Genomic DNA, 25,993 nt, shown 5'->3' on the forward strand with positions numbered 1-25,993 from the left:
AGTACCGAACGGTACCATGCCCGGGGTTTGAGCAACCACAGTTGTCCCACCAATCCTTACTGGTGGAGTCTTCTCTGAAGAAAGCTCACCCCTCTAGAGTGTCCGCGGCAGTCCCTCCTGGACGCGAAGGCCGGACACTAGACAAATTCGGACGCCGTTTGTATCAGAACTCTATGATGGCCTCTAGGGTCCTGAACTACACTTTCACCTTTTCCTCCTACCTGAAACACCTCATTGGGCTGCTGGCTTCCTTCTCGGGGGACCTACCTGCCCCTCGTCAGGCAGCGTTTGGCCTCCTCCTCGAGGATTTTTCCAACCTCCGACTGCACTTGTTCCATGCCGCTTACGATGGCTTTGAACTGTCTTCCAGGGTCGCAGCCTTCGCGGTGGCCATGCGCCGACTGGCGTGGCTAGGGCTCGTCAATATGGACCCTAACCTGCAAGATTGGTTAGCTAACCTCCCTTGCGTCGGGAAGGAACTGTTTGACGACACCATCGAGGCAGCTACGAAACGGTTGTCGGAACACGAATGTTCCTTCACATCCCTCGTCCGGCAAAAACCTAAACCGCAAGCCTCTCGCCCCTTCCGGGGATTGCCTCGCCACTACCCCCAGAAGTCTACTCCGGCCTTTTCCAGACCGCCGCCGCGCCGCCCCCAGGCTCACTCTAGGGCTCCACCAAAATCACAGCCCACTGCGCCTGCGAAACCGTCTCCATCCTTTTGACGGGATGAGCGGACGGGGGCGGGCCCCCTCCGCACCTCCACCTGGTCTCCTTCCCATCGGGGGCCGCCTACAAGCCTACTACCCTCGCTGGGAAGCCATAACGTCGGACTCATGGGTCCTTGGCGAGATCTCATCAGGGTACTCGCTCAACTTTTGGGAGGTTCCTCCCGACAGCCCACCGAGTGCATGTCCTCCCAATCGAGCGCAGCTGTCCCTCCTCCTCTCCGAGGCACAGGACCTCCTTCGCCTGCGGGCGGTGGAACCGGTTCCCCAAAATCAAAGGGGCCAAGGGTTTTACTCCCGATACTTCCTGGTACCGAAGAAGACGAGAGACCTGCGCCCGATCCTGGACTTGAGGCGCCTGAACAAATTTCTGACGAGGGAAAAGTTTCGGATGCTTTCCCTTCCGATCCTTTACCCCCTGATCGACGAGGGCGATTGACTCTGCTCCCTCGATCTGAAGGAGGCCTACACCCATGTTCCGGTGTACCCTGCTTGTCGCAGATTCCTCCGCTTTCAGGTGGGGGACCTCCACCTACAATACTGGGTCCTCCCCTTCGGCCTGTCCTCGTCCCCCCGAGTCTTCACGAAGTGCCTCGTAGTGGTCGCGGCTGCCTTACGCTCCCAGGGTCTGCAAGTATTCCCATACCTGGACGATTGGCTGATCAAAGCCCCGACCAGGGAAGGGGTTATCTCAGCGACCCGACAGACTATTACTTCGCTTCAGTGTCTGGGGTTCGAGATAAACTTTCCAAAATCCCAGCTGTGCTCCTCTCAGTCCTTACAATTCATCGGGGCCGTGCTGGACACGGTCCGTCTTCGTTCCTTCCTCCCCCCTCAGCGGCGGGAGGCGTTGGTAAATCTGGGCCGACAGGTATCGAGATCGACCTCGGTCTCGGCACGACAGATGATGACGCTCCTCAGCCATATGGCCTCCACAGTCCACGTTACCCTGCTTGCTCGCCTTCACCTGCGGTTACCACAGTGGACTTTGGCATCACAATGGCGTCAGGATCGGGACCCGATCAACCGCCATGTGACAGTGACTCCTTCCTTGCAAAGATCGCTCCGTTGGTGGACCGACTCTTCGAATCTTTCCAAGGGTTTGCTCTTTCTCGCCCCTCCACACCACAAGGTCCTAACCACGGACTCGTCGGAGTACGCTTGGGGGGCTCATGTAGACGGTCTACACACTCAAGGTCTGTGGACCACAGAGGACCGTCGCTGCCACATCAACGTGCTGGAGCTCCGGGCCATTTACCTAGCCGCGGTGGCCTTTCAGCATCTGCTTCACGACCGGGTGGTTCTCGTCCGCACAGACAACCAAGTGGTGATGTACTACGTAAACAAGCAAGGAGGGACGGGGTCTTGGCCCCTCTGCCAGGAGGCCTTACGGCTCTGGGAGTGGGCAGTCTCCCAAAACATCTCCCTTCGAGCAGTTTACATCCAAGGGGAACAAAACTGCCTGGCGGACAGGCTCAGCCGCCGCCTCCAGCCACACGAGTGGTCCCTGCATTCTCAGGTGCTGCGACAGGTGTTCGACACTTGGGGGACTCCCCAGATAGATCTGTTCGCCTCCCCCGACAACCAAAAACTGCCTCTCTTCTGTTCAAGGATGTACTCCCCAGACCGTCTCGAGGCCGATGCCTTCCTCCTAGATTGAGAGGGAAAATTCCTCTATGCGTTCCCGCCGTTTCCTCTGATTCTGAGGACGCTGGTCCATCTAAAATCTCTGAGGGCCACTCTGATCTTGATCGCTCCTCGATGGCCCCGCCAGCCTTGGTTTTCCCTACTACTTCAACTCAGTGTCAGGGAACCTCTGCTTATGCCTGTCTTTCCCTCTCTGCTATCTCAGAGTCGGGGTTCACTGTTACATCCCAATCTTCAGTCTCTTCATCTGACTGCTTGGTTTCTTTCCCCTTGACTTCCTTCCCCGTATCTCAGTCGGTCAGGGAAGTGTTGGAGGCTTCTCGGAAAGTCTCGACTAGACTCTGCTATTCTCAGAAGTGGACTAGATTCTCGTCCTGGTGCTCCTCTCACCGCCAGGACCCGGTGTCGATCCCTGTGCCTTCGGTTCTGGAGTATTTGCTCCATTTATCTCACTCTGGCCTGAAGACCAATTCCATTCAAGTCCATCTCAGCGCCATTGCTGCCTTTCATCAGCCCCTGGAAGGGAAGGCTCTTTCACTCCATCCCTTGGTTTCCCGTTTCATGAAGGGGCTTTTGAATGTTCATCCTCCCCTCAAACCGCCTCCGGTGTTTGGGATCTTAATGTGGTTCTAGCTCAACTGATGAAACCTCCATTTGAGCCTATGGATAAGTGTCATCTTAAGTTCCTCACTTGGAAAGTGATCTTCCTACTCGCTCTCACTTCTGCTCGGAGGGTTAGCAAGCTGCAGGCCTTGGTGGCGGACCCACCTTTCACGGTATTCCACCACGACAAGGTGGTCCTCCGCACTCACCCTAAGTTTTTGCCTAAGGTGATATCTGATTTTCATCTCAACCAGTCCATTATTCTGCCTGTGTTCTTTCCCAAGCCCCACTCTCACTCTGGAGAGGTGGCGCTCCACACTCTTGACTGCAAGAGGGCGTTGGCTTTCTACCTCCAACGCACTCAGTCTCATCGTACAGTTCCACAATTGTTTTTGTCCTTTGACCCTAATAGGTTGGGACGCCCAGTTTCCAAGCGCACCTTGTCCAACTGATTGGCTGCTTGCATTTCTTTCTGCTACGCTCAGGCTGGTCTCGCGCTGCATGGTCGAGTTACGGGACATAAAGTCCGAGCGATGGCAGCTTCGGTAGCTTTCCTCAGGTCCACGCCTATTGAGGATATCTGCAAGGCTGCCACGTGGTCTTCGGTTCATACTTTCACCTCTCACTACTGCCTGGATACACTGTCCAGAAGCGATGGCCGGTTCGGCCAATCGGTATTACGTAATCTGTTTTCTTAAATTGCCAACTTCCCTCCACCCCTTCGTTATTAGCTTGGAGGTCACCCACATGTGAGAATATCATCCCTGCTTGTCCTGGGATAAAGCACAGTTACTTACCGTAACAGGTGTTATCCAGGGACAGCAGGCATATATTCTCACAACTCGCCCACCTCCCCGGGGTTGGCTTCTTTGCTGGATATGTGAACTGGAGACCACGAGGAGGGGATGCGCCCTCTAGTGGAGCAGGAGGCACACATGCGTGATGCAGCACAGCAAGCTTGAATCTTCAATCAAGTTTGCTTGAAATGCTGTCCGCATCGGGGCTCCGTAGATGACGTCACCCACATGTGAGAATATATGCCTGCTGTCCCTGGATAACACCTGTTACGGTAAGTAACTGTGCTATTCTTATGGACAGAAATTCCATGTGTGAAGGGAAAGAAAATAATGGTAGGGCTATACTAAGAACATAAGAATTGCCACTGCTGAGTCAGACCAGTGGTCCATCATGCCCAGCAGTCCGCTCACGCGGTGGACCTCTGATCTAAGACCAGCACCCTAACTGAGACTAGCCCTACCAGCGTACGTTCTTGTTCAGCAGAAACTTGTCTAACTTTGTCTTGAATCCTGGAAGAGCGTTCCAGCTTTCTACCACTCTCTGGGTGAAGAAGAACTTCCTTACGTTTGTACGGAATCTATCCCCTTTCAACTTTAGAGAGTGCCCTCTTGTTCTCCCTACCTTGGAGAGGGTGAACAACCTGTCCTTATCTATACTAAGTCTATCCCCGACAAGGCTAGAATGAATATACAGGTAATGAAATGTTAACATAAATTAGGCAAGTTAGACAATATGGCAATGCTATAATAATCTCACTATACAAGGGAACTTCAATTACATAAAGTGATATATATATATATATATATATATATATATATATATATCACTTATATATATCTCAACTTTCATTAATCACCTTAAAATACCAAAATATATAAATAATCACTTCAAAACTTTAAATGTGCTTATTAGTGAATGCTGAGACCCGCAACTATAACCCTAGTGAAAAATCACGGACTCAGCTGTGTATGGAGACCATCATCGCGTGTTCACTGTCTCTTCCACCAATAACCATAGAACATATGTTCTAACAGATCCAATAGATACTCAGTTGCAAACAAAAACAACTTATCTGGTGTATTTGGTGGTAATATGGCCAACACAGCTACTCCGGGCACTTCCTTAATCACCATAACTGGACTGGTACATTTTCACCGACCCCCCCCCCCCCCTCAACCTAGGTTTCACTGGTTGGCTTCTTCTGGAGGGGTACGGGAAGCAAGACTCGTCCAGCATGCAGATTGCTACTGCCGTCGCATTACACACCAGCTGACCATGCCCCCTAAAATGGCATTAGGGAGAGTATTTTAGGGAGCATGGTCAGCTGGTGTGTAATGCAACATTTTTACAATACTTTCAGGCTGCACTTCTATTGAAGGGTTGTTCACAGCTTTGAGTTGTACACATGACCCACAGGAGTGGCATCTTTTTATTGATTCTTCAGTGTTAAGCCTCAAGGCTGTTTTGTTACACACTGGCAATGTCTACCCGTCGATACCTATTGGCTATGCTGCATACATGAAATAAACATGTGAAAACATGGAACTGCTGTTAAAGCATATCCAGTACACAAAGTACTACTGGAAACATCTGAGGTGATCTTAAAGTAGTAGCTCTGCTACTTGGAATGCAGCTTGAATATACCAAGTACTGTTGTTTTATTTGTAAATAGGACAGCCGTGCTAAGGAGTTGAATTAAATTCAAAAGAACTGGTCACTCCATAAGAATTTAGTTCCAGGACAGAAAAATGTGGTACATGAACCACTTGACCTGACAAAGATAGTTTTGCCTCCTCTTCACATAAAACTTGGACTGATGAAAAATTTTGTAAAAGCGATGAACAAGAAAGGCAAAGGTTTTCTTTATCTAAGATAGATGTTTCCAAGAATAACTGATGCCAAGATTAAGGAAGGCATTTTTGTCGGTCCACAGATCAGACACACTATCAATGATGAGAGAAAATCGCCTGGAAAGCATTCAAGGATGTCGTTGAGAATTTTCTTGGCAGTTACAGAGCACCAAACTATATTCAACTGGTTGACAAACTTCTTAGAGCATACAAAACCATGCAACATGTCACTGAAGATGCACTTTCTACATTCACACTTGGACTTCTTCCCTGCAAATCTTGGTATAGTCAGCGACAAACATGGCGAAAGGTTTCACCAGGACATTGCCACTATGGAAAAAAGATATCAGGTCGACTGGAATCCATCAATGCTAGCTGACTATTGTTGGACACTGCAACGAGATGCACCGGACACTGAATACAAACGAAAATCATTGGGAAAACACGTTTAGCCACAGCGAAATATCAGTGTATCAGAAACTTTGTGCATTAAAACATCTTATAGTCAATTAAAGATACCATTGTGTTTCTCAGATTTCCTACATGATACAGTCAGTGGGAAATTATATTTGTGTTTATTTTGAAGGGGTCTATCATAATCACCAGTTTGTTTTAAAGAAGCAAAACCTATGGAAAAATTTGTTGTCCAGTGTAATGGGTGGTTTCAATTACCCCAATATTGACTGGATAATTGTCAGATCTGGAAATGCTAGAGAGATAAAGTTCCTAGTTTACTCCTGATAGAATTCTGCGCACAAAATTAGCAAATGCTTCAAAATTCTGCAAGATTGTCAACAATATTTTTGGTAATATTATCCATATTCCATTTAAAATAAAATGGTTTTTTTCCTACCTTTGTTGTCTGGATGATCAATCATGTTGGTTATAGCTTCTCTTTTCTGCTTTCCTGTCATCTGTTAATTCTTCAAGCGGCTGCTATCCATTTGTCTTTTCGCCTCTCTGATCCCTCACTACATTTGTCTATGACACATTGATTATTCCTTTTTAGCTTTTTTCTGCCTCTTACCCTTCTCCTCTTTTTCACTTTTCAGTTACCTATCAAATTTCCATCTTTTCTCTCATTCCCCATTTCATTCCTTCCTCAGCCCTCTGTTCCCTTTCATCTTCAACATACCGCCCATTACCATATTTCACCCTCTGTAATATCTGTCCTCTCATCCGTTTCCTTCCCCTCAGAGTTCTACCATTCTCAGTGTCTTTCTTTTTCCACCCTTATAGCCCAGCATCTGCTCTCTCTTCCTTCCCTCCCCACTCTTGTAGCTTGACATCTCCTTCTCTTCCCTTCTGCACTATCCCCCATGGTCCAGCATTTCTCCCACTCTCTTCCCTCTCTCCCATTGCTGGGCATATATCCGTCACTCCATTCTGCTCCTGGATACTGTCACCCTAGCATTTCTAGCAGTCAGCATTTTCAGTTGGCCTAACCAATGTCAGCAGAGGCCTATGGGACATTATATCAATCTGACTCTGGAATGTTGATGCAGATAGACCCTAAATACTCCTGCACAGAATTCACATACATCCAGCCAGACTGGATTGTTAATCAAGAAGATATGCTACTTGAATGAGACAAAGAAGCTGGAGACTAATCCCATCTACCATTCCTGCAAGTATCACACCTTCCTTATCAATCATACTAACCATTGTTTCAAACAGTTTACAATCTATAAACAGAAAGATACTGGGACATACAATAGTTTCTATTTTTGGAATAAGATTCCAACCTATAAAAGCCTCCTCTCTGCAACACCCCCCTCCCTTCTCTCTCTGGAACCTGAAGCCTGAACCAACCCCTCTCCCTTTCTTTCTGTCTTTCCTCTGTAATGCAGGAAAACTGTCCTCTCTTTTTCTTTCTCTCTCACACACAAAAGCAGTCTCTGAATCCACTCTGTATTTATAAAGCTTATGTCTATTTCTTTTTGTACATTTGTAACCTGGTATATGCTTGATATATCTTTATAAACTTTGCCTTTCTGTACATTATATTCTTTATGCAATCACTCTTGGCTGTCTTTGGTCAGTAATTTCACTTCCTACTGAGAATCTTCTACGAGGGTATCGAACCCGGGGCCTGGCAGATTGTAAGGCCGCCACATTATATCATTGGGGTTTATTTGCTTCAACATTACCCCTCCAAAACTTTACATTTTGGATGGGGCTCATCCTTACAGATACATCATCTCCTTCCTTCACCTTTCCACCTCCTATGTATGTATCTCTCCCTCCCTCCCATTCACACCCATATCCAATACCTCTCTCCCTCCCCTGCATCCCTTTCCCCCACTGCCATATCCAACATTTCTGTTTCTTTCCCATTGTCCTCCATTTCTCTCTCCCCTTGCCTTGTTCTTCAGGTCAAACCTGTCTGTCCCCTCTCCATGCACCCTCTCTCCCTTCCTCCCCTCCATTATCATGTGCAACATTTCACTTTCTCCCCTCATCATGCATGTCTCACTCAACTCCCCATATGCCAGCATCTTTCCTTCCTCACCCCTCTCCTCCCGTCCCCTTATGCCAGCACCTTTCCTTCTTCATCACTCCCCTCCTATCCCCTTATGCCAGCATCTTTCGTTCCTTCCTCCCCTCCCCTGTACTCTCCCTGGTAAGGCTTGCTTCATCGGGTCGCAGTATCAGCAGCGATTCTCACACGTTGCCTGCCACTAACTTGAAAGCCTCATCTCTGCAGCAGAGAGACTTCCGAGTTAGTGGCAGGCAGCGTGTGGGAATTGCTGTGGATACCGTGACCCGATAGTTGACATCATCTAAGATTCTGCACGGGAAAGGGGGAATTCTGCGTGACTGTGCAATTCTGTGCAAATTCTGCTTTGCGTAGTCATGCAGAATTCTGCCAGGAGTACTAGTTGAAATAATCCTTCTGCTCTGTGAAGCAGTCATTTAAGAACCAACAAGAGGGGGAGCTATTTTGGATCTAGTCTTTACTGGGATGTGGGACTTGGTGTGAAGAGTAACGGTTCTGAGGCTGCTTAGCAGTAGTGATTATAACATGATCAAATCTGAGATAATTGGAGTGCAGACTGTAACAGAATCTACTGCAACAACATTTAACTGTTGAAAGAGTAATTATGCTAAAATGGGGAAACTGGTTTAAAAGATACTAAAAGGAGCAGCTGTAAAGGTTAAAGAGTTTAAATTGGGCATGAATGTTGCAATCACAGAAACCCAGACAAGGCAGAAAGGCCAAATGGCAGCTGGCATGGTTAAAAGGTGAGATGAAAGAGGTGATTAGAGCCAGAAGAACATCTTTCAAAGAATGCAAAAAGGATCCGAAGGAAGAAAGCAAAGCAGCATAGGCACTGGCAAGTTGATGCAAGGCATTAATAAAGACAACTAAAAGAGAATTTTAAAAGAAGCATGCCATAGGGACAAAAACGTTTTTCAGGTACATTAGAAGCAGAAAGCCTATGTGGGAATCGGACAGATCATTAGGTCAACGAGTAAAAGGAGCACTCAGGGACGACAAGGCCATAGCAGAGAGACTAAATTGCTTCTTTGCTTCAGTCTTTACTGAGGAACAGTAAAGTTGTAAGGGAACTATCTTTGTCAGAAATGGTATTGTGTGGCGTAGTGGTTAGAGCAGGGGCGCCCACACTTTTTTTTGGCTTGCGAGCTACTTTTAAAATGACCAAGTCAAAATGATCTACCAACAATAAAATTTTAAAAAACACAAAGCGCACTGTATGCAGAGAAAAGTGTCCGTTATGAGAATTTTATCTGCTGTCTTTATGTTGCATTATAGCCCCCTTTTACTAAACTGTGATAGTGGTTTTTAGCACAGGGAGCCTATGACATCGGAAGCTGCGAGGGGCACTCAGCGCAGCTCTCTGTGCTAAAAATCGCGATTGCAGTTTAGTAAAAGGGGAGGAGGTATATTTGTCTATTTTTGTATAGTTGTTACTGAGGTGACATTACATATTTTAAAGTCATCTGCCTTGACCTCTGAAAAACCCCCAAATACAAATGATAATTAACAATTTTGATCACTAAATTGAAAATAAAATCATTTTTCCTACCTTTTTGTCTGGTGATTTCAGAGTCTCTGGTTGTACTTCCTTCTTCTGTAAAGCCAATATTTATTTATTTCTGCCTTTCTTTCTCTCTCCCCTGGCCCTACTCTTTCTTTCTGCTTTTCTTTCTCTCTCCCCCGTCCCCCCCTCTTTCTTTTTGCCTTTCTTTCTCTCTCCCCCTGCCCCCCCAAGCCATCGCACCGATTTCTCCACTTCCCCGATTCTTTCCCTACCCCCCCAAGCCACCACGCCAAGTTCTCCCTGCAGCTTCCCCAAGCCAGGCCTGGCGCATACAAGCGCCGGGCCCACAAGACTTCACCTCCAACGTCAATTCTAACGCCGGGGAGGAAGTTCCAGGCCAGCCAGGCAGCGATTGGCTGGCCCAGAACTTACTCGTGGAAGCAGCAGGGAGAAAAAGATCACAAAGGCAACACGATCGACTGATCGATCGCGATCGTCCATTTGGGCACCCCTGGGTTAGAGCCTCAGCATCCTCAGGTTGTGGGTTCAAACCCCATGCTTTGTGACCCTGAGCAAGTCGCTTAATCCTTCACTGCCCCAGGTACATTAGATAGATTGTGAGCCCACCGGGACAGATAGGGAATACACTTGAAGTACCTATATGTAAACTGCTTTGAATGTGGTTGTAAAACTACAAAAAGGAGGTATACAAGTTACAGTCCCTTTCCCTATTAAAGGGTGACAATGAGGAGGAAATGAAAGAAATCTTGTTGAACCTGGAAAATGTAATAAACAAAGGTTAAAGAGCAGCAAATCACCTTGACTGGACAGTATACACCCCAGGGTACTGAAAGAATTCAAAAATGAAATTGCAGATCTACTGTTGTTTATCTGTAACTCATTAAAATGGTCCACGGTATCTAAAGACTAGAAGGTGACAAATGTAATGTCAATTTTTTTAAAAGGGTTCTGGGGTAAACTGGGAAGCTGTGTAAAATTATAGAAACTAAAAAAGAAAAAAAATACTGAAAACATAGACAAATGCGGATTAATGGGCCAGAGTCAACGTGGATTCAGCCAAGGGAAGTCTTGCCTCACCAACTTTTCGTATGCTGACAGGTTAAAGATGCTGGGGCTCTTCTCCCTGGAAAAGCGGAGACTTAGAGGAGACATGATAGAAACCTTCAAAATCCTGAGGGGCATAGAGAAAGTGGACAGGGACAGATTTTTCAGACTGTGGGGAACCACTAACACAAGGGGTCACTCGGAGAAATTGAGAGGGGACAGGTTTAGAACAAATGCTAGGAGGTTCTTTTTTACCCAGAGGGTGGTGGACACATGGAACGCACTTCCGGAGGTTGTGATAGCCCAGAGCACATTGCAGGGTTTCAAGGAAGGTTTAGACAAGTTCCTAAAAGATAAGGGGATTGAGGGTTACAGATAAAAAGAAGAGATAGGTTACAGAAATGGAGAGGGTTACAGATAAAAAGAAGTGATAGGTTACAGAAATGGACAGGAACCACATTACAGGTCATAGATCTGATGGGCCGCCGCGGGAGCGGACCGCTGGGCGCGATGGACCAATGGTCTGATCCAGTGGTGGCAACTTCTTATGTTCTTATGCTACATATTTGGAAAGCATGAATAAAGGTGGGCCAGCTATCTAGATTTTCAGAAAGCTTTTGACAAAGCCATGGGATAGGAGGTAGTGGTCTGTTTTGGACCTGAAGGGAACTGTGTGAGGATTTTGATTTTTATTAGCTGAAGCCTAAGAACACAATACACCTTGTTGTATCTGTACTCCTGAAGCAGCCACAGGGTAAAACATGGTGCTATGTTGGGCAAATTTGCTGTTCAAAAGAAATGTCAGATTGGTGTTTCTTTGATATTTTTTGAGCTGATTATACCTCTGTTTTCAGTTTACTGGTTTTGTTGTTTCCTGGCAGTAGTTTATATCTTGCATATGATATTGTTATCTTTGGTGCTAGCCCAGTGACCACCTGTGTTCCTTCTGTATAGGTAACCTCCCGAAGCAGAGACAGTGACCCCAATGACTATGTTGAACAGGATGGTAAGTAAAGAACCTCTGCTCACTAACCATTTTTGTTGTACTTTATTACAGTTACTTTCATGTCTAGCTGTTCTAACAGCTAGAGGAATTTGGCTATGACTATTAAGAACTGAGTTCACAGTATTTTTTATTTGTATTTTTTAATTCCATTTGGCAAATGCCATGTAATATACTGGGTAGCAATTTGCTCAAAAAATATTTCAAATAAAAGAATATCCTTTAAAAAAATTCTAAATACGTTAAATTCGAATATAAAATAATCCAGCCCCAATTTTTTTAAATGTCTTTTATTGGTCAATTGGTACAGCAAGTTATCAACAAAGTACACATTTTTTAAATCAAATACAGGTACCATTACATTACATGCACACAAATTGGCCAAACATTTCCAAAGCTAAATGAAGACCTATTAAATCTGCCACTGACAATATTTATTTATTTTATTAGCCAGAGGTATAGGATGTAACCTGAAATATAAAATGACCACAGCCTTTGGAGCATTTCTTTGATAAGTGTGGGCAAAGTGAGCTGGAAAGATGGACTAAACAACTTCCTAGGACCAAGTTCAGTCCTTTTAATTTGATTTGACATTTACAATATAACTCACTCGTTCAAAAGCCTTCTAGTCAAGGCTGTGTACAGATATGATGTATAAAACAGAACTATAAGAAATCTGTAAACTAACTGCAAAATAACATTAAAATCATAAAAACCCAACCCGGCCCATGTACTTAAGGCCCTGCCCACAGGAGGAACCTAAGACTCCTGGGCCCATTCTGGTTGGCCCAGGCGCCTCAGGCCCCACCTGTGGGCGGAGTTTGATCCGCCTGGATCAATCCGGCCCCATTGCTGCACTGGCTGGCCTGCCGGACAGGCGGGCTTGGCACCTGTCCGTCCAGCCAACATTTTTTGAGGTACGGGGAAGGGGGTGGGGGGTCGGCGGGGAGGGTCGAAGGTCGGAAGGGGGGGCAATCGGAGGTTCGGGGGGCGGGAGGGCCTGGGATCCCTCCTGCTTGTATTTTAATGGGGGGTGGGTGTTACAGGGGATCGCGGGCCAGGAGGGCTTGGGCTCCCTCTTGGCCAGATCATGGGGGGAGGGGGGAAGATCGCCGGGCCAGGAGGGCTTGGGCTCCTTTCTGCCCCGATAGTGTCAGGGAGGTCAGGGGTGCCACGGGGCAAGAGGGCTTGGGCTCCCTCTTGACCCGATGTCATCAGGGGGGTTTGGGATCGTGGGCCAGGAGGGCTTGGGCTCCCTCCTGCCCTGATTGTTGGGGGGGAAGGGTGGATCACGGCAGGGGAGATGAGCCATCTCTCCTGCCGCGATCATTGCTGTAGGGGGTAGGCAGGTTGCTGGGGCCGCTGCAGCAGCCACGATTAGCTCAGCGGCCCCTTTTTCGGCACTTATACCTGTTTTGACTTGGTCTAAGTCAAAACGTATAAGTGTCAACTAGACAACCTGTCAAATGTTTTGGTTATACGTGTTGTACGCCTAGGTGTAGGTCAGCCCACCTACCGCCCGCCCTTTCCCCTCCTCTAAAAAGTCTCTTTTCTCTCTGTGCGTTTAGAGGCAGGGGAAAGGCCTGTTCTGCCACTTATTTCTGTCAAATGGGATGATCAGTGACACTCAGAAAAGCACACAGACAATATAAAGCATAAACAATCACACTTTATTATACATATATATATATATATATATATATATATATATATATATATATATATATATATATATATATATATATAAGAATAAAATATCACCGTATCTCAGGCAAACACTCTACCTTCACAATTGGGAATCCCTCAATAGATAGGCGAGTAGACACGGGAGACTTCCCCTTGAGACATCTTGGATCCTGTTCCTGGAGACGTCTTGGATTCTAATGTTAGGAGCAGAATCCCGTCCTTTTAAAAGGGTGAAAGCTGTTGAGTTCAAAAAGCATAAACAGCTGGTGCTGCTATTACGATTAGTAAAACAGCTGGTGCTGGTCTTTTGTTCCTTGTTTTGACAACACCCAGGTCAGGATGTCAGAAAGAGGTGTGGCAGAAAACCGGCTTCCCATCTGGTTTCACTCTTCCTTTGATGTTGTTTGGGCAATACTCAGGTCAAGGAGGTCAGAATGTCAGATAAGCAGACTTGTGGATTCATGTCAGTAGTATGCTGAGTTTCAGTTACCCCCCTGGCCAGTCCCTTTGATGTTGTTTTGGCAACACTCAGATCAAGGAGGTCAGAATGTCAGATTTACTGTCCTTTTGATGTTGTCAAGGTAACACTAAGGTCAAGGAGGTTAGATAAGCAGACTTGAGGAGACGTGTCATGTAGTATGCTGAGTCATCCAAATAAAGGGAGAGAGTGTCCGTTTGTATACACAATAGGTAAACCCACAATTAAGAAATGTTAACATAAGGATAGCTAAACAAAATTATAGAGTAAGAAATGAAGAAACACCTTTTGTGCCATAGCACTGCCTCTAGTAAAAGCATCCCACCAATGGAGTGCAGTGGTAGCTTCAATATGATCTGCCACAGAATGCAAGTTAGTATTTCAAAATTCAGTATCTATTTTATGCCGTAGCAAAGTAAGGTTACATTGCTGTATTGCTTTATTTAGAATTGCTATATTTTGCATGGCTTTCTTTATAGATGGCAATAAAATAATTGGAGTAAGTACCTCGGCAAAAGAAAAATTAATATTTACATTCGATATAGACATACTGAAAAGGGAGCTTGAATAGCAGGAATCACAAGTTCACCAGTACTGCTAGCAACACAAACATTTTTATATGATATTTCTTGTATAAAGGTATAACCTTACGGTGGAATGGTCCTTTGGCACAACTTGTAGGTATGTTGTAAAGAACATGGTTCATAGATGACACGTTTGTTTTATTTTGTTCATCTATTTGTTGCCCATGATAAGTGGGAACCCTAATTGGGGTCCCATTGTCAAAAGCATCACTGTGAAAGGACACATTGTTTCATTTCAAAATTACACCATTTTCTATCTAAGGGTACAGAATGTGATGTGGTTTTAAATCAATGAGATAAAGTTAATTCTTTGTGGTAAAAACAAAACACAGTTATCAATGACGACATGTAACATTAACTGATCATATCTTAGTGTTAGTTCATGATTATGTACAGTATTTGGTACCCATTCACCTTCCCATCTAAATACATCTGCTACTCTGGAGCCAAAATATGCTTGTTTGCCAGCCAGTATTTCAGAAACAATAGTATTTACTAGACCTCAGGTTCTACATTTAGGTAAAGGTAAAATGGGAAAATTAATTTTCCCTTCATAAATTATTTCCTTATGTTCTAAACCTGGTATTCTTGCCTTCCCTAATATTTCTTGCTAATTAAGCATTTTACTTGAAAGTATCACGTATAGGGAATCATGGAAATTAATAATCTTATTAATATTATATTTGTGCTCTTACTCATGGCTTACATACTTTTAGGGTAGCTTCATATTCACCATCGCTCACTGCAGTTATCTGGTATCCCGTTTTTCTTAGCAGCTTTGGTTAGGGTCTGGCTATGCTCCAGTTTCAATAGGCTTGCTATGCCACTCACATGCCTTCACTCACGTAAGAGTCAAGTGCACAACCCCCAGAGACCAGCCCTAATGTGAAGTGGCAGGATATAGGCTCACTTCTATTCCCAAGTCGGTGCCACATAATAGCGTCATGGCACGGCACTGTATGTCTGGTTGCGTGTCATCATCTTCTCGATCTGGTGAAATTTTCTCTTAACCCAGCATGTTAGCCAAATCATCAGAATAAGAGAGCAGAGCTGACCAATTTTATCACAAAAGGATGAAAGTCTATATGGAACTAGCGCGAGGCACGAATGGAAGTGTAGTCGCAGAGCTCCTCACCATCTAGGCACAAAATAAAAAAAATAATTTTCCTTCTGGATAATTTCATCAAAGAAATAATCGACAAAGAAGAAGAACATAATATAAATCAGATGACCTCTTTAACTGAAATTAAAACGAAGCCTGAGGTAACTGGGAGCTGAGAAAGCAAAGTACCGTTTTTTTTATCTATAACGATACTGTGAGATTTGAAACGCAGCGCTGAAGCAGCCTGTGAATGAAAAGCCGAAAGAGAGAAATACCGGCTTTAGAAAAGTGAGTCTTTTATAAAAAAAAGATAAAAATAACTCAAAGTTAATTGAAATAACAGAATACTTGAGTAAATTTCGCTCTCCTCTATCACAGCTGCGATTGGGCTTGTGAGAGGAGCTGCAGGAGGATTGCCGATTTTTTTTTCTAAGCATTGAAACGGCGCGATATTGAAGATAAGTGACAGATCGGTGTACCATCGGAGACAAATAAATGACAGAGGGAAAAAAAGTTTAAATAATATGGTGAGTGACTGACAGCGAAAAGATTTGGAGAGAGAAAGAGAGAGCTGACAGTTTGAATCTACCCCCTTTAAAAAATGTGAAAAGACTCAAAACTGCAGATTTTATTTCACTGCTGAAACGGCAAGACATCGAAGAGCTGGAATGGTGAGGCAATAAAGAAGATATGCTGATATTGAAAAGAATAGTAGCTAATTAAATAAAATTTGCTGATTCTACCAAAATGTCTTTAAGCTAATGTGAAATGACTGTGAGGAAAGGCTGATATATTGAATTGGCAAACGGAAGGAAAATGTTTCAATACAGTTTTAAATTAATACTGCTAAAGCTATAATTATTAGAAAATTTATGTAAAAGTAAAAATACTAACTAAAAAAAAAAGTATAAGAAAGATTATACTCTTAATGTGAATGTTGTCAATAGAATTCTTAAGTGTGGCAGTTTAAAGCGGCCATTTTCAGCTTAATGAAGAAATGGAACACAGAATAACTAACTGAACTTCTGTCTGAAACCTATCTATTTGTTCATTTTTCTTCAATAATAGATAGATATTGAGATATATTACAAACAAGAAACTGCTGACACTGAAAAAAAAAAAAGACTGAGAAGAAAATAATTTTTAACAGCTTTTCTCTGACTGATACAGAGAGATAGTGAAGCCAAGCTGGGGAAAAACTGACCAAAAAGAGGAAAGTTTCAAAGCGGTACTAAAATTAGTACTTTAAAAAACTGAAGCAGCAAGACATCGTGGCAATTAAGAGAAGCTGAAAAAAAAAAAAAAAAAAAAAGACAATTGCTTCAAATTGCTCAAAATAAAGGAAAATAATTCTATAAAGTGTTGCTCTCCTCAATCGGGGCTGCGATTGGGCTTGTGAGAGGAGATAAAAATAAATAAATAAATACCAAGAATTTTTTTGTCAACGCTGAAACGGTGTCTCATTGAGAGAGAGAGTGAAAGTCAGGAGAGATTTAAGAGAAGGAAATGTTGTTGGACTGAATGTTCCCTCCTTCATTGAAACAGTAAAGTGAGAAAAATAAAAGAAAAAAGGAAAGATTTTTTAAACTGACATAAGAAAAGGGCTTAAAAAGAAAATTTCTACTTCAAAAGATAAAACTAAATCTTGGAAGAAAAGAGATTAAAAACCTAAGAATATCAAATCTAAACCTAAGAGACTAAATATAAGAAATAAGAATAACCAAGAAAAAGAAAACAACAACATGACAAGTACCAGACAAAACAAAAATGAGGCTGGTACATCTGCAAAAAGACAGAAACAAGACCAAATAACACCAAGCAAAATACCACTTCCTATCGAAGAATCAGACACATTAAGCAAAGCTGAAGTCATGGAAGAATTAAAACAAATCAAACAAATGCTTAAAGAAACTATAACTAATATGTCTGAAATGAAAGAAGAAATTTTAAATATACATAGACAAATGGAAGTTAACAACAAAAGAACAACTGAACTAGAATCAAAAATGGAAACTATAGAATGTGAATCAAAAAGATGTAAAAACGACAGCCTAGAATTAAATAAATTAAAAGACCAACTGGAGGATTACGAGAATAGAGGAAGAAGAAAGAACATCAAACTCTTTGGAATACAAGAAAATTTAGAGGGAAAAAATACTATCCTTTTCCTTGAAAATTTAATTCCAAAAATTCTACAATTAGACTTGAAACAACCAATTGAAATTGAAAGGGCGCATAGAATCCCAATTAAAAATTTAGAAAATAAAAACAGACCAAGACCAATCATTTTCAAAATGTTGAGATACCAACAAGCACTAGAGATACTAAATGCTGCAAAAAAAGATAAAAACTTAAATTATAAAGGATCAAGATTATGGTTTTTACCAGACTTCGCCAAAAACACAGCAACTAAAAGGAAAAGACTACTAGATATGAGACCTCTACTCAAAGAAAAAGGATTTAAATATGGTCTATACTACCCGGCGAAAATGAGAGTGTCATCTGGAGACAAGTCCTTATATTTTGAGGATCCCGAAAAACTAAAAGAGTTTCTCTCTAAACCAGAACCTATGATATATTAACATAATATATTAAGATGGTTTTGAAAACTCTATGAAAAATTAGAAAATATAACATATCGAAATATTTGAAGAAATGGAGGAAAACAATACAAAGAAAAGACAATAATAATTATATGAAAGAAAGAACAGAATATAGGAAAATTATTAAATAATACACTGCATATATGTTTAAAATAATTATATGTTGAAATCATAATACTAAGGAAATACAAATTAACATATTGTTAAATGGAAAATGATACATTAATAAAATGTTATGGAAAATGATTAAATAAATATAAAAGATCAATATAGATAGATAGAAGGGAAATTTGTTTAAACAATTGAAAATTGATTGCCTGGAATGGGGAGAATGTTAGGATTACAGTTCCAATGTGTATCCTTAAGCAGCCAATGTATTGGGTGGGAAAGGGAGGGATAAGGAGAATATTTATTAGAATAATTAAGGGAGATACATTAGGGTTAAATATGTGTGTCATGAAGAAAATTTTTTGGATATTAAATATGAAAGAGGAGAGGAAGAAAAAGATAATGAAAAGTATTAAAATATATAATGTCTTTTAAAATATATTCTATTAATGTCAATGGCCTGAATCACGTAATTAAAAGGAAAAAAATATTAACATTTTTAAAAAAACAAAATGCAGATATTTACTGTCTGCAAGAGACCCATCTTAATATGAAGGAATCACAGAAATTATCAGGTGGATGGATAAAAGAATGTTTTTTTGCTCCAGCAGTGGGTAAAAAAGCAGGGGTTGCAATCCTTATAAATAAAAAATGTATGGCCAATATAAAGGTAAAAAATTCAGATCCACATGGAAGATGGATACATATCGATATAGGTATGGGAAATGATACCCTGACGTTATTTAATATATATGCCCCTAATTCGAATCAATCAGAATTTTTCAAAAAGCTACAAAATATGTTATTACCATTGGCTGCCTCTAATTTAGTGGTGGCTGGAGATTTTAATGCTGTAATGGATCCATTATTGGATAAAAAACCAGGTAAAAATATTAAATCTTTAGGTCTAGATAATTTAGTTCGATCATGTGATTTGAAAGATATATGGCGTATTCTTCATTTTAATGATCAGGAGTATTCATTTTGTTCACAGGTTCATAAATCATTTTCAAGAATAGATTATATTTTTGTTTCAACAAATAAAGTGCAACAAGTGATTAAAGCCTCCATTGATCCTATTATCATTTCGGATCATGCGGGAATATGGATAGAATTACAATTAGATCAATTAGAAAATAATAGACCTCTTTGGAGATTTGATAATGCATTGCTTGTGGATGACAAATTTTTGGAAAATTTTAAAACACAAATTAATGAATTTTTTCAAATAAATTTAGTGGAAGATACATCTATAGAGAATGTATGGGATGCATTTAAAGCAACTATGAGGGGTAATATCATATCATATTCAGCTTTTATTAGGAAACAAATTAAAAAACAATATATAGAATTAGAAAAAGAAATAAAAATATTAGAAGCTAAATTGATAAGTAAATGGGAATATGAAACTTTGCAAGCTCTTTTGAAAGTAAAAGGTAAATATAATGAATTAACTTCAAAAATGATAAGAAAAGATTTGTTTTCCAAACAAACGGTGTATTATGGAAATTCTAATAAGGCGGGAAAATTATTAGCAAATTATCTTAAGGCAAAAAAAAGGAGAACTAATATTAACGGAATAAAAGATGATAATGGTATAATAACAAATCAAACAAATATAATATTAAAACAATTTTTAAATTTTTATAAGGATCTATATTCTTCCGAACCTTATTTGGAGAAACAAAAAGATGGAAAAAAATTTTTAGATTTAATAAATGGACCTAAGATTCCTGATCATATAAAACGAAGTTTAGAAGAACCTATATCATTAAAAGAATTAGAAACAGCATTGAGATCTCTTAGAGTTGGATCCGCTCCAGGTGGTGATGGTTACACAGTAGAATTTTATAAAACATTTCAAAATATCCTCTCCCCACATTTATTAAAATTATATCAGACACAACTTATAAAAGGTAATATAAAAGGTACTATGGCTGAATCAATAATAATTGTTTTGCCTAAGCCAAATAAAGATCCTACTTTGGTTTCGAACTACAGGCCTATATCTTTGATAAACGTTGATAATAAACTTTTGGCGAAAATTTTGGCTTTGAGATTAGCCAAAGCTCTCCCACATATTATAGATATGCATCAAACGGGTTTCGTTGCTAAAAGACATTCCTCCAATAACTCTAGACTATTATTTCACATACTAAACTTATCAAAAAAAATGGATGAACCGGCATTTATAGTTTCATTAGATGCTGAGAAAGCATTTGATAGGGTAGAATGGAATTTTATGTATCAGGCTTTAGAATGGTTTGGTATAGGTTCTGGATTTATACAAATGGTAAAAACATTGTATAGCTTCCCGATTGCAAGATTAAATATTAATAATAAGATATCTGATGGTTTTCAATTGCAGAGGGGAGTTAGACAAGGTTGTCCTTTATCTCCTTTGTTATTTGATGTTGTATTAGAACCCTTATTGTTAGCAATACAGCAAACGAGGGAGATACAAGGAATTCCATATTCAGATATGGAATATAAAATTTCGGCTTATGCTGATGATATTTTGCTTTATTTGAGAAATCCAGAGTCTACCTTATCTTCTTTATTGGAATTAATTGATAAGTTTGGCAAATTTTCAGGTTATAAAATTAATTGGAATAAATCTGAAATTATACCCTTGAATGTTTACTGTGTAAAAGGATTATTTGATATTTTTCCATTCATATGGAAAGAAGAAGGATTTAAATATCTAGGCATTCAAGTTAAAAAAACAATTGAAGATACTGTAAAAGAAAATGAAAAATATGTATTAAAAAAAGTAACGGAGTTATGTGAACAATGGAACCCATTACATATATCTTGGTGGGGCAGAGTTCAAACTATTAAAATGATGATGTTGCCTGTGGTTTGCTACCAAATGAGTATGATACCTATTTATTTTCAGGGGTCCTTTTATAAGAAGCTTAATAGAATTTTAACAAAATTTCTTTGGCTTGGTAAAACACCTAGAATAGCTTTAGTAACCTTACAAAAATCAATTAAGGAGGGAGGGGTAAATTTTCCAAATTTCTATAGGTACCATCAAGCCTATATTCTACGTCAGGGTATGTATTGGATCCTCCCAGAACTTATAGATAATGCACCAGATTGGTTATATTTGGAATGGCGCCTTATGTTTCCCCTAAATTTAGTTCATTTACCAAGTATTAATATACCTAAAAGATACAGAGAAAATAAAATAATAATGGATACTTGGAAAACATTGAGATTTATTGATAAATTAACACCCATCCCAATATATAAATCAACTAATCAATCCATATGGATAAACTCCAAGATCAAAGTAGGCGGAGCTCAAATCCTTTGGAAGAACTGGATTATTGCAGGAATTAGATCTCTAGATGATATTATTTCAGAAGGTAAACTGCTGGATTTTTCACAATTGCAACATAGATTTGGTCTTAATAAAACACAAAGTTTTAAATGGTTGCAATTGAAGCAGGCCATTCAGGTTGGGTTCCCTGAATGGAAATCATTAAACAATCAATATAGTTTAAAGTTCTTATGCTTTAAAGCAGACTTCCTAGGACATCAAGCCGCATTGTGGTATAAATTAATATCTGGATATTTGAATAAAAAACCAAAAAATGGTCTAAGAGACATTTGGAGCATTGAGATTGGACATCAAATTAATGCATCTCAATGGCCACTAATTTGGTCTTGGAGAATGGGATGTACAGTGTCAGCGTCTATGAGACAAACATGGTTCTTTTTATTACATAGAGCTTTTTGGACCCCTACTCGTTTACAAAAACTAGACAGTTCTAAGTCTAATAGATGCTGGCACTGTAATCTAGAACCAGGGACATTAGATCATTTATTATATCATTGTCCTTATATTAAAATATTTTGGAATTCAATTTGGCCACAAATTAATAAATTAATGGAAAATCATATTGCAATATCATATGATACAATTTTATTTGGAACAATGATGAGAAAAAAAAGTCAAATTTCACCAGAAAATAATAAACTTTTATTAATTATGACAGGGGTTGCCATTCAACATATAACTAACAATTGGAAAAATTACAACAACCTAAACTACACATTTTGGTGGAATACAATATGCCATGTTTTTAAAATGGAAAGAACAATAGCAATACAAAAGGGGACATATAATAAATTTATAAAAATATGGGGGCCATTGACAAAATACTGTAATGATTAAATAATAGAATACTTTTTCTTCTTTTCTTCTTTTAGAGATTTTTTTTTTTATGACACACATATAGGGGGGGTAAGGAAAACAATTTATATATATATATTATAATATATGATACAAAATGTAACAAATGATAAAAAAATAATAGAAGGGTGGGGGGAGGGAAAATGAATAAAATTTATCCAGAATATATTGTATTAGATATAAATATGTTATTGAATAATTATCAATTGTATTCTAATATGTTGTATACTTTTATAAAATTTGAAAATATTATATTAAAGCAATAAAAGGGTGGGGGGAGGGTGAAGGGGAAAATCAAATTCAGACATACATTGTGTTAGATATAAAAGTGATACCATGCATTTATCAAATGTATTTTATTATTATGTACACTTTTTGTAAAATTTGAAAATAAAAATATAATGGAAAAAAAAAGAAAGTCTATATGGAATAACATTTCCCAGTACGTGATTTTCCAAGGAAAATATTTCATCATGACTGTTTAGCTTCAATGCTTTAGTTACAATAAACACCCCTAGTGGTAAAAGAGAAAAAAAAAAAAAAATGAAGAAAAACCACTTTATGTACAGAATGTGATAACATGTGACACAATACTGGTGTGTAAGGTAGTATTTGTTTGAGATAAAAGAAACAACACTAATGCACTTAAAGGTATTCTGTAGGACATTCAGAAAATACACCTTTTTATGTTCTGGACATAATTATTATGTCACTTAAAAGAGATCATAAACACGTACTGATGGTAATACCAAAATAACTTATGTCAGAGATGTGCACTGCACTGTTTATACCTGATAAGTTAAATAAAGAGAGACCATTTTTTATTTTATTTAGCAAATATCAAATACCAATGAGCACCATTTTACCAGGTATAAAGCTTTCTAATTTTTTCTCTTCAGATATCCTCTTATAATATAACCCCTAACTAAATTATCATTGGGCTGTATGAGCCATAGCATAAAATAATTGTGAGCATGGTTTTCATAAGAAATTTTCTTGTAAGTGGGGGAATCTTTTTTGGAAAGGGATATATGGTACCATTTGGACTAATAGAAGTGGAATAAACTCTGGAAATGGCCAATGTGCGATGTTTATTGGGGTACCCCATAAGCTAAAACAGACAACACATAACAGAAACAGACAAACACAGAGCTCCTGCATGCTTTCTTCCATCGGCAATGACTCAGGGTTGAATTTAATCTGTAAATAAGCACACTATAAATCAAAAGAGTCATAAACAAATTTGGTATCCATTGGATTCCCACTATCAGGTCACAGTGCTGGAAGTACTTAAGTTCTTGCTGGTATCCTTTCTTTCTTCTTCAATTTCAAAGCTCTGTCACACAATCATAAGAGAATGCAAGCAGGGACGTTTTCATCTATAAAACATACAAGAGAAGTTTACGTGCAGGTACAGTGGTTCACAATGTTAGTGTTTGAGATAAAAGACACATTTGCAAAATCACTTGGAGTGCAACTTCCTTATACTATCTAACAAAACTTTATACATTATAAAGGTCACTTAGCAATATTTCTACTTTTTTATTGTCCAACCTACCCCATATGTTACCCCAGATGTGAAATATGTTGCCTCCAGAATCCAAAAAGGCCCAAGTCTGTTTTTTTTTCTTTGGGGAGAAGGGAAGTTTACAATTTTCTGTTTAACTTTTTCTATCACCTCTCGGCATCCTTTTGCCCACTTTCTGCTATAATCTTGTGATAGAAAGTGGGACTATGTAAGTTTTTTGTGGTAGTCTGGTAGATGTATGTTGCCTCCCTTGCCAAGTGAATGCAAATTGTTCTGGACATTGCTCCACTATAGGAATAGTACTACTATTGGTTTAGATAATTTCCCCACCACTACTGATCTCATAGGAATGTCTGGCAATTTACCAAAACTATAGATTCCATCGGAAAGCTGTAATGTTAACCCTTTTAGGACATCTAGCCCTATTATATTTTAAGGAATCCCATAGATTAATACAGTATATTCCCAAATTAATAATTGTCCAATTTTAAAATTTGTAAAATTTTTTTTTTTCTTCCTGCTTGTATAATTTTCCCCCAATCCTGATATTTATATTCCTCCACCCCAGTGTCCACTACAGCTTGTACCTTTTGCTCCCCAGATTTCTACTAAATATTTATCTCTACCTGCGGACGCTGTTCTAATTTGGTCCAAGCAAACACTAAGGCTCGGCATTCACATTATTGATCCTCCCAACACTTCCACCCTTTTAAATCAGGATAAAGAATGGAAGCAGTTTCCTCAGGGGGAGCCGTTGGCACCAAAATATCCTCCCTCTCTCCTTTGTTCATTTGTGCTTGAGACATAGATTTCTTTCCCAGTCCTCTACTTTTGTACATTTCCCATAATGTCCTTGTATTTTTCCCATCTATTTCTTCCCCCTTTACACCATCTTTTATTAATTTCAAAAACATATTCCTCCGAGACACCCGATTAGCCCTGTTTGAATTGGGATTGTCCTTTTCTCTTTTTATCAAAAGTATTTTGAGGTCCCCAGTCCCCCCGATCTCCTAACTGTCAGACCGCTTCTAAGGCTTCCAAAATAGTCCTGTCTATTTGATTGATCAACAAAGTTATCATTACCTGTTTGTATGCCGGTGCAGCATACTTAATAATTTTATTTCTCATGGACACAGTAAAAGGTAATGACATATATGTGTCAGCGTGACCTATTACTAAGGCTACCTTCATAGTCTCCTCCTTAATTCTCATTTGAGCATCTTTTAATGTATACCAAATTTTATCATTTGAGGGCCAATCAGATTCAAGTGGATATCGCTTCGTGACACCCCTACTAATTATCTCTAATAAAGACCATTGGGCATTTTTTGCAGGATAAGGATCCTCCCGTAACGCATTTTGTACTGCTACTTCTTGACTAATTTGAACAAATTTAGGGGCATCTGTGTCATCCAACATAATCCCTGCTGCGCCCAGCTCCTGCACCCGAATTACCCATTGTATTAGTGGTTCCCCAGGCTGCTGTGTAAAGCGTGCCATCGTATCCATGACTTCCTGTGGAGTAACATCCTCCATAACATTATTTCTAGTCATTTTTTCTCCTGTCTGCAGATTTCCCTGTAATCTTTGTCTCCTCACAGGCTTTGCTTCTAAACTTTCTGCCTGTTCTCCTTCAACACATATATCCTCCTCACTGTTATTAGAATTTGAATCCCAAATATCCCCATCCCGTTTGCTTGGATTCCAATCATCCGGCAGATGATAAATTAAGATTTTAACTTTTCTGTAACTCACTTTCCGCCTCCGTTTCTTATATTTATATTCTGTTACATTTTGATAGGTGTCTACCTTATCCATTAACAACTTATTCTGACATTGTAGTATTTTAATGGCATGCTGTTGATTATACCTTTTCTTTTCCAGCTCTCCTAATTTCAATTGTAATTCCTGTTTAGCTTCATGCAAATTCCTCCAGTCTGACAAAATCATCCTTCCTTGTCTAGAAATTCCTTCTTGCTCTTCCTTCTTGCTCTTCTCC

The 25,993-nt window shown here is 40.0% G+C and overlaps 1 protein-coding gene across 3 annotated transcripts in view; it reads left to right on the plus strand.

The window, feature by feature from the left end:
• The window catches only part of POLR2C (RNA polymerase II subunit C), a 90,515-nt gene that overhangs the window by 47,405 nt on the left and 17,117 nt on the right, over nucleotides 1-25,993 (plus strand). For 2 of the 3 annotated variants that reach the window (XM_033940675.1, XM_033940677.1), the window contains exon 6: nucleotides 11,653-11,704. In XM_033940675.1, coding sequence (XP_033796566.1) covers nucleotides 11,653-11,704 — 52 coding nt within the window. Of the gene's footprint in view, nucleotides 1-5,709; nucleotides 6,426-11,652; nucleotides 11,705-25,993 lie in introns of those variants that run through there. The other variant, XM_033940676.1, reaches the window with a different exon arrangement.

Source organism: Geotrypetes seraphini, chromosome 4 (assembly GCF_902459505.1).
Source record: "Geotrypetes seraphini chromosome 4, aGeoSer1.1, whole genome shotgun sequence".
NCBI classification, from domain to species: Eukaryota; Metazoa; Chordata; class Amphibia; order Gymnophiona; family Dermophiidae; genus Geotrypetes; species Geotrypetes seraphini.